The 13,555-nt window shown below is 25.4% G+C and overlaps 1 protein-coding gene across 1 annotated transcript in view; it reads right to left on the bottom strand.

Annotated features, from left to right (window-relative positions):
• LOC113375827 (excitatory amino acid transporter) overlaps positions 1 to 13,555 on the bottom strand; it is a 65,787-nt gene extending 52,232 nt beyond the window's left edge. Inside the window, exons 1-3 of the mRNA XM_026615777.1 lie at positions 13,363 to 13,555; positions 6,251 to 6,584; positions 4,225 to 4,347 (exon numbers count right to left, since the gene is read on the bottom strand). Of these exons, the coding sequence (XP_026471562.1) occupies positions 4,225 to 4,347; positions 6,251 to 6,584; positions 13,363 to 13,555 (650 nt within the window). The remainder of the gene's footprint in view (positions 1 to 4,224; positions 4,348 to 6,250; positions 6,585 to 13,362) is intronic.

Below are 13,555 nucleotides of genomic sequence, written 5' to 3'. Positions count from 1 at the left end.
TTTTCCTCCATATCTCCGAAACCGCTTAGACCTACCTACATGAAAATTTTATCGATTCTTCATCTTGTCAATACAGTGAAATGTTTTTTGAATTATTCCAATCGGACGCTCCGTTCTCTTAAAAACTGAGTTACCGTTTTTGGCACTTTTTGCCCCGTATCTTCGGAACGGCTAGACCTGCCTTCGCCAAAAACTAATCAGCCACGTCTCCTTATCAATCGAGTCGAATGTTTTTTGAATTATTCAAATCGGTTGATCCGTGTTCCCGAAATCGTCGACGAAAATTTGTATCCGCACATACATACACACACGTACATACATACACCCACACATACACACCACAATACACACCACAACACATACATCCATTTTTTCTAAGGTATGCCAAATGTTCAGAAACCTTTGAAACGTAAAGATATATAAAAATTTTCATTTTCGATTTTTTTGCGATTACTATAACTTGCCCTGCGGGAAGTTAATTAAAATTCATTTCGACTTCATATTATTATTTTTTTAAATTTATATTTCGACTTTATATTTTTATTTTATTTCTTTAATTTTATATTAATATTTTGTTATTTAAGCTATCGAATATGATTCTATAGAATGAAGAATCCACACTATGAATCATTTATCATATTTTAAAAAGTAAATTATTTAGATTTTTTTAAATTTTGTGAAAAAACATATTTTTCATTAATCAGTAATTTATGAAACTGCAATATGATATTTTTTTAAAATTATAAAAATGTCTTAATATAATATTGTTTAACCAGTATTAATTCCCTAACCAAACGTAATATTCAATGAAATAGTAATCACTTTTTTCTTCAGGGAAAATTTTGTGTGGGGTTTTCACATTTTACTGTAATATGTTTATTCACATTCATTTCATAATATATAATGAAAATATTCTAAAAAATATTACACCCATTCATTCAGAATTTATCGAAAAATGAATATTTATTAATTTGTCATTGTCATTGTAATTCTGTATTTTGAAGTAATTATATACTTTAGTTATGTAATGTAAAAGTATGAAATTCAAACGATAAAAAATACTGCAACAATTATACTTAAAGCTTTATTTTTTCTAAATCATTGTCATGCTTTATAAAATTATATACTTATAGAGAAATATAATAGCAATCAGAGTAATCGATATTCCTCAAAGCTTTTCAAAAGTTAGAAAATACATTTATGAACCCAATTATATACAAACTTTACAATTGCTCATTCTATATTATATTAACCAGCAAAAGTAGTTCGATTAAACTACTACGTTGTTAGTAAAGTTCTGGTTAGTAAAACTTTTTCATAATAATTAAATATTACAGAAAATTAAATATAACAAAAATATAAAATATTCATTTAGTAGTAAAAATGCTTATGTAATATGTTTTTGTACAGAATATTTGATGATTTTCATATGTTTCCTCTGACTTATTATAAATTTTAATTCGAGATTAATTTTAATAACAAAGAAATAAAAGTGAATATATATATATATATATATATATATATTATATATATAAATAAAAACAATCTTAATTATTATAATTATTTCATTCCTTTAGAAACGCAACTGAATATGTGAATGAGTTGATAAAGTATAATATAATTCAATCCATTTTTGTTCAATCTGATAATCATTATTCGAAATCGTGAAACATTTGTTTGCTCATATATATATATATATATATATATATATATATATATATATCTGTACATTTGTATATTCGAATGTATTAAAAAAATCTTGAATAAATAGTAAAGTCCATTCAGTAACTCGCTGATCGCGTGCTTCTAATATGTTTTCGTGATTATTATTAGCATGCTCAATGTTAAGCTAAAATCTAGATTTAGCAAATAGCAGGTCATTTAGCACTACATGTCTATAAAATATGCACATATAAACGAGATATTCTAATCGAAATATTGATATTTTAAATTACATGCATTAACACTTTACACACGTTTTGTAAATTTAAAATTATACCACATATTGAACAGGAAAACGTGTGATAATTTATGTGCAAAAATATAGTCAAATACAAAGTTAGATCATGAAAATAAATTTAAACTTTAGTCAATTTTGGAGCTAGTGAAATTAATGTTTCGTATACAAATATACTTTCATTTTGTTTGTTGCTATAGACCAGGTTTCTTAAATAAGTTTTCAAAATATATAACTATTATTCATTTAGAATTGTTCTAGGAACGAAGTGCAAACTTGGCAAAGATTAATTCTAAAGGCAAATGAAATCAAAACAATACTAAGAATTTAAATACGTTTTGGATGTTCTTCATTGAATGACATGATCATTAGAAATAATGGAAGTACTTGAACATGGAGATTTTCTCATGCATATCAAGTAGTAATGAATATTTAATACGATGCTGTAACTTTTGTATTTATTATTGTTAATATGTATATCTATAATATATATATGTGTATGTATGTATTATTCTATTTGTTGTTAATTTGATGCTAACCGCAATTTCAATATCGCTGGATAAATAGATTGTATACAAAATTATATATCATTATTTAAACAACACATATTTTTTATAATTTCATTAGGATATTGAGAGATTTCTCTATGGAAAATAATAAAAGGTAAAGGTTTTTCCGATGAATAATTTTATTTTTAAAATGTTTTATCGGTTTTAAAATAATACTATGAAAATTATAAATTTTGTGTATTCGTCGTAGACATTGGAAATAAAAATTCGGTTATATTTTCGAGGACATTTTGTAAATGTCTATGTTGCTACTACGTCTACTGCAAAATTAAGTTATTATTTCTGTTTTTTTTATCATTTGTTTTATTTTACATCGACAACTTTTAAAAATAAATTTAATCGTGTATAGAAATCATCAGTAGTGGTTGATAGCCTTCAGATTAATCATTGTCAAGTTTGCATGTTGCTCTCAAAACAACCCTAAATGAATTATAGTAATATGTTTTGATTTTGATTCTTTTTTAAAATAAAAAAATATAAAAAAATAATTGTAATAGCAATAAAATAAAATAATCTTGTGCTAAGATAGCAATCCCTCAAAAATTCTAAATTCGCTCTTTAATGGATTCCAATGTGCGCAGCTTAATTTATAGATTTTTTTTTTAATTTTATAATTTAGTTTGATTTTAATTAATTTTAAATGCAACTTCATATCTTTAAATCTTTGTCAAATTTATATTTTGCTCTTTTAAATGATCGGAGTAATATGTATGATTTCAATTCTTATACCAAAAAAGTAATTTAAAGAATATAGAATAAAAGATTGAAAACTTTATGAAATTTGTTTTTGCGGAAAAAATAAAGCTTATGCAGAATAAGCATTTTCTCGAAAAAATTGAATATTATGTATGCTAATTTTACTACTATGTCCAATGCGAAATTAAGTTATTATTATTATTGTTTTATGGTTCAGTTGACAACGACTTATTCAAATTACATTTAAATGCATTTAGATTCCTAGTATTGTTTGTTTTCATTTGCTATATGAATCTTGTTTGCATTGAGTATGCATATGTTCCTATATCATAATTGAATGGTATAAATATATTTTAATTTTGATTTCTTCTAATTTTTCTTTTAATAATTTGTCTAAGAAAAAAAAAAGTAATTTTGTGAATTATTTTTGTAATGTATGTGTGTTATACATCCACACACATATGTACAATAGGGTGGTCCATAATATGGACATTTTCGAATTTCCTTGCTCCAAGGAGCTCAAATGGTTCCAAATTGATAAAAATAAATCTCTAAAAGTTTAAGCTCTTAATATTAACTTTTAGATAGAGTGCAGTTCAATTGAAGTTTCGTATGGATGAATTAGCATGGAAAAAATTTCAAAAATTTTAAAAATGTCTTTTAGATATAACTTAGCGATAAGTGAATCAAAAGTGACCAATTATGTCACGCTAAGTTATATGCACCACCACCCTAATATACAAATATGTTTTCCCATAGACACTACACTACATGGACTGCTAGGCCTGCAATGCAAGGTCTATGTGTTTTCCCCATTAATAATTGCTGCAATTAAGTTTTGAAACACATGCTACTGACTAGTTTGTTAGCTCCTGAACAATTTTTTTCCAAAATTTCGATTTTTTTTTAATGAATATGATTTATGTATCTCTCATTGAAACTAAACAAGTTGTGACATCGATTTTTCATCATATAATTTTTATAAAATATATAATAATTTACCTGTATTGCACCGCTCGTACCAGTTCAGGATCTAGGTCACTCGCGTTCGTGTTGGGCGCGGGAACGTAGACGGTGTGAGCCTGTTGGAACGCGGCCTGGAATAGGTTGTCCGGGAACAGATTTCTGAAAACCGAAATAGATATCGCATTTTAGATATTTATATCACTTTAGTGGCATAGGTAATGCGACGAAGGAAGCATATTTTATTAGTAAATGGAAATAGATTGATTTCGCGTTTGAGACATTTATTTTAGTTCCGTGGTTTTCAAAATGTGGAGCACGTCCTCTCAGGTGGCGGACAGTCGCTTTTAAAGTATTATTTTTATAAAAATAAAACAATACCGTTGAAAGGATATTAAGGAAGCATATTTTATTAGTAAATGGAAATAGATTGTTTTCGCTTTTTCGAGACTAATAAGTCTCTAAGTCGAGACTAATAAGTTATGGAGATAAATTCCTTGTTTAACAAACGTATATCACTTCTAGGTTGCATTTGATAATTAAATTAATGATACAGAAACCATGTTTACGGATTTATTTTAGTTCACTTAACTTTAATTCAATTATTGTGTATTGTGAAACTAATATAATTTCTCATAGGCATAATATATTTGAAGACGTCAAAGCAATTTTAAAAAAACAGAAATCATATTTGAAGTTTTGAGTGTCAATTTGACATTTAAATGCTTGAAACAACCAACAATAAGTATAACTTATATAGTCATAATTGTAAAACATAATTTTATACTTATTTGGAAAAATTAATTTTAAAAATATTAACAATAAAATTACTACTTCATACAAATTAAAATAAATGCAATTAAAATAAATTATGCTAAAACTTTGATAAAGTAAATTGCCAAAAATAATTTATGAAAGAAAATGATTCAATTTCATATAAATATTCTTCAACTTTTTCAAATTATTCAAATAAAATTTTTAATTATTTAAATAATCGATCAATATTAAATTAATTTAAATAAATTACTAATGAAAACTAATGAAATTAAAAAAATATTCTGATCTACCTACTTGGTAAAACTCTCACATAATTATAACATAATTAACTGTAATTTATTCTAGACGTTTTACCAATTACATAATAATAGTATATTAAGGTATAATTGTCCTTATGACATCGAATTCAAATGTTGTTTTGTATGTAACAAAACACGATTTGTTTACGCTTTTGTGATATATAGGTAATTCATAATTATCAAGACAATAATTTGTTCTACCCATTAATCATAGAAATTAATAATGCATTTGTACAGAAATGTTAAAAGCAAATTAGTAGTCAACAAATAAAAATCTATAACCAATATTTGAACTAATTGTATAAGAAAATTGTTATATCCCATCATCCCATCACAAATGCTTTATAGTCTTTTATTAATTTATGCATAATATTAAAACTATTTATTGGCTTCAAATGAAATTAATAATTAATCAAAACAATCAAACAAACTATAAACTATTACTAAAGCTGAAGAAAGTTGGTAATCATAAACACCATAAATACTGTAAAAAAAATATAAGAATGGTACTATGTCAAAAGCTATTTTAATAAAATGAAATTAACTACGCATTTTGTGAAAATTAGTTCTGTGATAAATTCGATAATATTTTCTTTAATAAATTTTTGTCAATGGAATTTTTCTCAAATCTAATAAAAATCCATTAGTATTATCTTTCTGGCAGTTGGTTTTTGGTTATTAGTTGATTACTTGCGTAAAAAATAGATATTGGAATAGTTGACGACAAACAAAACACCAAAAATCGATTTATTTCTACCTAATTACTATCATGGTTCCATGATACATAAAATTGTACTTAAGTGATAAAAATATTAATCTAAATATGGAATGTTGAGTGAAATGCTTTTTTAATCGCACAGATACTTATTTTTGTCACTTTGATAAAAATATTTCCATAGTAAAAAAATGATATATGAGAGCATTTTAAAATATAATGATTCATTTTTTGTGATTATTTTGGTATTTGATAATCATAAAAAATTATTTACCTTCCCAAATCCAAAAGGCTGTCCAAGATGTTAACTTGTCTCGGTCCATTGGAGCTGATAAAATCAGGATGCATACCAGGATCACCAGGATGTATCAGGAGAACCAGACAGATGCCCAAAATGGCATTAAATAAGGAAGTGGAAACAAAATACAATAATGTTCGCAAAGCAATTCGTCCATTCATCCTAGCATTTAGACTGGCAGATCCTGATATCAAACTTGCTATCACCAAAGGAAGGATCATCAATTTAAGGACCCGCATGAACAGTTCTCCAGGATATGATATCAACATTATTGATTCGGCATCCAGATGGGCGGGACGTAGACCAAAACCTGGAAAAAAATGAAAAATTAAATACAATATTAAAACTATATTTGATTGGGATTACTTCACAAGAGAGAAATTTGTGATCGCCACAAAATATGATACATTCTAAATTGTTGGACACCAAAATTTGAAAAAAATATGTGTAAAATTTGACCATTTTTCGACATTTTTCCAAAAATGTCGCAAAAACATCAGGTGCAAATTTAAAAAGTATTTGATAAATCTTGCTTTAGACTGGCATTGACCAGTTTTGTGCTAAGATCAGTCTAGCAGATTCTCTATAATTAGCAGATAATAGCATTTTTTTGCAATAGCAATATCAATATATTGATAACCATTTTATTTCATAAATAAGGTAACTTCATATTTATATATTAATTACTTAGTACGATCATTATTTCAAGTTTCTTCAAGTGATCATAAATCGAAACGAATCCTTGTAGAAGCTATCACGCTATTTTGTCATTAGACAAATTGTAGTCAGTAAACTAATAAAATCTGTTTACAAACTTCGAAGCATTAAATAGACATCCAAATTATTTTTTCAAACATGTATTTAAATACCCAAAATAGAAAAATGATTTTACATGTCTTGCATTCGCCGTACCTGTGTATGGATTAGTTTTGGGTTTTAGCCATAATTCAGAGCTTTTGGTATTATGATATATGAAAAGATTTAATCTAGACTAAACAACATATACTTTTATTTTCTAATAATAATTTACTATAAAAACCACATATTGACGGTAATTTTAGTACAGAACGTCAATTCGTGGTTTGGAGTTATTTCTCGGCGAGACACATTATAAACGACTATTTTGAATCTGAAAATTTGAGTTTAGTATTTCAAATATTATGAAACATTAAAACACCTACATATAAAAATTGCAAATATAGTTTTGTCTTGAAATATCAAGCAAATGTTTAGTAAATTTTATATAGTTTGCTCTATCTATTTTTTCACTATTTTTACATTTAGTATATTTTTTAATAATTTATTTTATAAAACTTTGGTTTAAAAATTTGACAAATAATGTTTCATTATTAGAATGTGAAGCTTATTACTATTTAGTTTTAAATTTCCTTTTACAATTATCTGGATTTCATTATTTTAATTGTACGAAGTAAAAGTAAATTGAATATTTATACTAAACTTATTTTTTTTTGTTAATTTATATAGAAAGCATACATATATTATAGCTTATATTAGTTATATTTATTATTATATTATTTTAATAATTATTTACATTATATTATTAATAATTGTTTTTTTATTGATTGATTTATTATTAAATTAATTTTTATGTAAAATAAAAAAAATACATTTTGATATTCCAAATAAAATGTTAACGCAAAAGTGTCGATTGAAATAATTAGATTTAAAGAAATTACTTAACCCTTGCCACTCGGATGCCGCCGAGTTTAAATCAAGTAATAATAAATTATAAAACTTGAGTGTTTATTTGAATAAAAAAAATATTTTATACAATAAAGAACAAGTTCGTTAACAAATTAATTTTTCTTTTCTTGATTATAATATTATCAAAAAAAATTGAAAGAGAAAATGTTTCCATTAGAGGAATAAGAGAAAGAAAAATTTCTCTTCCCGGTCTGAATATGATAATAACTTATTATTATAAATAAACAAATTCTTGAAGTCGCAATACATAATTTAATATATTTGACTACTTGAAAACAAAAATTGTTTTCCCATATTATTATCCATATGAGTACAATTTTCGGCCAGTGACCTCACATTCGACTATTCTAATAATTACATATGATGGATATCCTAGATTTATTTTAGGCAGTTTTTCAAATATATTTATCGATTCACTGTTGCCACCTGGAATTTTCTTCGAATTCGATGTTAGTAAGTTTTATTTATTATGTAAATGAAAACTATTTTCTGTTTTCCATTCCGCAGAGATCAGACACGTGGGTAATACGAAAAATGTAAAGAACCGCAAATGAAATTACGGGAAAGCAAATATATGTAAATTGCAGAGCAAATATAAAATGATAAAATGCGTTTGGAGAGGTTTAGCAAATTGCGGAAAAGTTTGCATAGTTTTTCCACGGTAGCTGTGTTTTAAAATATTTACTGTGTAATGCAATAATTAACTGTGGGATGCATAAATAAATAAATATATTTAAAGAAGTAATACACCTAAGTAACATTTATATTTTGCTTGATTGCTGCAACAAACAATAATGCAACGTTTATAATTCAAACTTCAAGCAATTTATTGTGATAATTTGTTTTAATGCAACTACACTACACTACAATAATTATTATTTTTGATATTATTACAATTTATTATTATTAGTATTATTTCAACTCCATCATTCCATTTTTTTCAATTTCACTACATATTATTGTAATATTTTATCGCTTTTCAAAATTAAATCGTAGTATTTAGAGGAAAAAGCTATTTTGTTTTTCTAAAATTTGAAAAATTTAATTTGATATTTATTAATTATAAATAATATTTTTTATCTGTTATTGCATTAACTTCATCATTTTTAGTGCAACCCTACATTTTAGAGAAAAAAACAATTCTATTATTCAAACAAAACTCTTGTAATGTAATAATTATTATAATTATATGAGAACTCATAGTTTCAATATATTTGACGGAACGAAAATTTTAACTTCAATTATGATTTAAAAATATTGAAATCTAAATTTAATAGCTTAAAAATATACTAATTATTCAATCATTTAGTAAGAAATTTTCTTCTGCGTCACTTTGCTCTCTTAAATGATCTTTTATTGGTAAACATTCATAATATTGCGTTTCCACGAAAAAAATATTTATTTCTCAATTTACCTTGATCTCACGTAGTTTTGTTGACTCAAAAATTTAAAGCAAATGTAAAAGTAAATTGAAATATTAAAAAATCTCAATACTTGTGTCAATATTCAACCAGTTCAAATGAAACGAGAGTGGATCGATAATTTCTGAACGTTTTTCTCAGATTTTAATATGATTTAATTGATATTTCATATGGTCTGTTAAAATACTTTTGAATTTGTTATGATTGGAATCCACAGAAAAATTACTTTTTTATAAAAATATGATTCTGAAAACTAATATATTTAATAAATAATGATTTATAATCAAAAGAGAGTGGATCGATAATTTCTGAACGTTTTTCTCAGATTTTAATATGATATTTCATATGGTCTGTTAAAATACTTTTGAATTTGTCATGGTAAAAGAATCAACAGAAAATCTACTTTTTTATAAAAATATGCTTTTGAAAACTAATATCTATAATGAGTAAAAGTAATGTATAACAACCAGATAAACCAAGTTAAAAAAAACTCATCAACTATTGAGTCAAGTTAAAAATGAAATTTAACTTAAAGATATAGGAATAAATGAAAATAAAAAGTCAATTTACATATAAATTAAATTATTAGAAACACAAGTTTTGTTATAATTTTTACCAAATTAGACCTATTGTGTTCATTTTATGCTGAATAATACTAAAATCCCTTTACACAATGAGATATCATATGTACATTTTTTCTGAGAAATACTAATTTCGCTTTATTTTAATAATATAATAAAATCCTCAGGTTTCTGGTTTTATACCTTTTGTATGTTTTCATTTAGTGTTCCATATGACTACAAATCGGTATTATGTAAATCCGATTAATGCAAATAGGATTAGTTTTGTCATTATAATTTTTTTATATGCATTCCTGGCATTATACAAATGACTAAAAAATTGTAGATTTTCATAGAAAAAAATTCTAAAAAAGTGGAAATAATGATATATATTGTTGAAAGTCATATCTGTAAAATAATATTGTTTGAAATTAATATTAAAACAGTGTTGGCTATTTTTTGTGTTTCTTATAATTGATACGTATTGTGAAAAATATAGCAATTTTTACACAAAAATAGCATTATTTTGTAAAATAAATAAACAAGCGTTGTAGAAAAATATATTATTATGTACAAAACGTAATTTGTAATTTGAAATCAAAATCTAAGAAAATTTCGATAATAAATTGAGGAATGAGCTGTATTATGTTATGCCTTAGTAAAGTTCACAAATTTTACTCTACATTAATCCTAATCATTAGATTAAAAATAGCCATTAATTTCTTTCCAAAGTTAAACAATTCAATTAATCATTTTGCTTAATATGAAATTGTTTACCAAGGTTAGTTTTCACAGTTATCACATAGTTTCAATTAAATTATTAAGTCTCTATATTTTTGCATATTAAAACTAATCAGATTGGCAGACCTTTTATGTTTTTATATTAAGATATGATACAAGGACTATGTTTGTAGATTTGCCAAAAATAAATTAGAAGATGATCAAATTTGAATGCATGTATAATAATTTTTTTTAGATATTATACTAGCTGTATCAGAGTAGAACAATATTTGGAACAATTACATTCCTATGCAAATATTTTTATCACGTGTATAACTCATTACGTATGAAACTTCAAATCTTATTTTCCGTATGTGTAAATTATTTTATAAAAGTAATAAATATATTAATATTTGTATTATTTATTTTATTTAAATAATTTTTGATCTATTTATTATTCATAAATTTGTTAATACCGCAAAACACGCAATAAATTAAAATATTTCAATCTCAATTATATTTTACTTAAATGCTTTTAGCTTATTTGTTTTGGTTCTCTGTAATATCGATTACTTATTGTTGTCTAATTATTTCTCCTAAGTGTTGTTGAAATAATTGGCAGTTAATGCTTCAACGGTTCGTAAACATAAAATTTTCTCTGTATTCTCTAATTTAATGAATTCATTTTGTTAATGGATTTTTCATATGCTAATATGCAAATGATTCTAATTATTTTTAATGCGTATGAATTGATAATTTATATACTTTTTATCCAAAATACGTTAAATGTAACAATATAACTAACAAATAGTTCAGTTGTATCATGTAGGTTTAACTTTTTTCATAAGGTCAAAATTAGCAATAATTTTGAAACTTATTTTGAATCCCTATATTTCATTACACCGTATAATGTACTTTCAAATATTATTATTAGCTGCAGGTTACTATATATTATTTTTGAAAATTATTATTGCAATCTTAATATATAATTGTAATATATTTTGCGAGATAGTGAATAAATTATTATTATTTGTTTGTAAATTTGCAAACTTTCATATTAAATTTATCTGGTTCATTTTAAATTATCTGAAAATTTATGACGTTTTACTGACTACTTAAATACGGCATATTTCGTTTAGTTAAATTATAATCCTGATAAAAGATAATCAGAGCTAGTATATGAGTTTTTTCAAGTTTGAAGTTCTAAAATATTTTTATAATCTCAATATTTTAAACTATTTAATACATCTACTGATTGTTAAAATATCTAAAAATTTGATTATACTCCAAAATATTAAGCACATATGTATGTTAAAAACATGCGTGAGCGTGTAGAAACAATAAATAAATTTACATAATTGATAATAAATTTTAAATATGGTTTTACTATGCAAATTCCAACGATTCATTTGCATTTATTATTTAATAAACATAAACAACTATTTATTATGCAAAGGTAAAAAAATATATTGCGAACAATATGAAAGGTTTCGAAAATACTACTGAAAATTCATCATAAAACGTTTTTATTTTTTATTGTGTCAAAAATCTCTAAGTGAATTGTTATAAGCTATTGAAATGGCAAATTTTGAGAAAGACATATACGTACACTAGAGTTTATATAAAATCTTTTTAGAAAACCAGTAATCGAATAGTACTTTTATAAAAAAGTTGTTTTTTACAGGCTTCGGGTTTTTATGAAAAAAACTACTTGTTCGAATAATTTTTTTTATTTATAACAGAATAAATTCTATTTTTAACAGAAATTATCTAGTGATTAAATGCATCATTTCCCGTCAATTTTCTTGATAATTTTAAATGGAATTTTTTAGAACAAAAAAATAATAAATGACCAGGATTAAATAACTTTAAAACAATTAATTATGCGGTATTTATGAATAATTTTTATATATCCGTTTGTAAATCTTTTTAAAATTATATAACGAGGGTCGGCTATCGCTTTGCACAGTATTTTTTTATCAATCTGGTACATTTGGCTACATTAATCATTTTCGATTTTATCTGAGAGTTATTCATACACTGAAAATCGTTTTTTTTAACTGAAACCCGGTAAAACCCGGTCGAATAATCTTCGTCATAACTTTATTCTGGGGCTCGGTTCCGTAGCCGGTTCCTTAGTGCCGACAAACCCTAATGTAATGGAAATACGCACTACCGAACAATAAAATAAATAAAATTGAGAACCGGTATTTACTACTGGAAACCGGTTTACGAATACAATAATTTTTTCCTAAAAACCGGCTTTCGAGTAATTTTCGCCACGATTATATTCTGGGTAACGGATCCGCGACCGGTTTCTGGGTACCGACAGACTCTGATTTAATGGAAATACGCACTACCAAACAATAAAATAAATATTGAAAACCGGTACTACTAAAAACCGGTTTACGAATACAATATTTTTTTCCTAAAAACCGGCTTTCGAGTAATTTTCGCCACGATTATATTCTGGGGAACGGTTCCGCGACCGGTTTCTGGGTACCGACAGACCCTGATTTAATGGGATTACGCACTGCCAAACAATAAAATAAGTAAAATTGAAAACCGGTATTTACTACTATAAACCGGTACACTATGGCAAACCACAAAGTACACTATGGAAATATGCAAAACTAAATATTTAAATAAAAAATTGACTCACCAATAACGACTCCTAAGATGACACCACTCAGCGTGACCATAAGCAGTAGATTTTCGCTGAGCCATTTCCTAAATCCTGTCAATTCCTTGGGAGCCTCCTGGTCGGCGTTGGTATCCGCCGTGTCCGTCACGGAGCCCGTTGTTGTCCCCATCTTGGCGAACAAATAATCTGAAAAACGTTCCGGTTGCTCCAT

This window comes from Ctenocephalides felis, unplaced genomic scaffold (assembly GCF_003426905.1).
Source record: "Ctenocephalides felis isolate EL2017-DRISC unplaced genomic scaffold, ASM342690v1 CF-g0.4_SCAFFOLD_00845, whole genome shotgun sequence".
Lineage (NCBI taxonomy): Eukaryota > Metazoa > Arthropoda > Insecta > Siphonaptera > Pulicidae > Ctenocephalides > Ctenocephalides felis.
The sequence above is the reverse complement of the archived record's forward strand: the minus strand, read 5'-3'. Positions and strand labels throughout refer to the sequence as shown.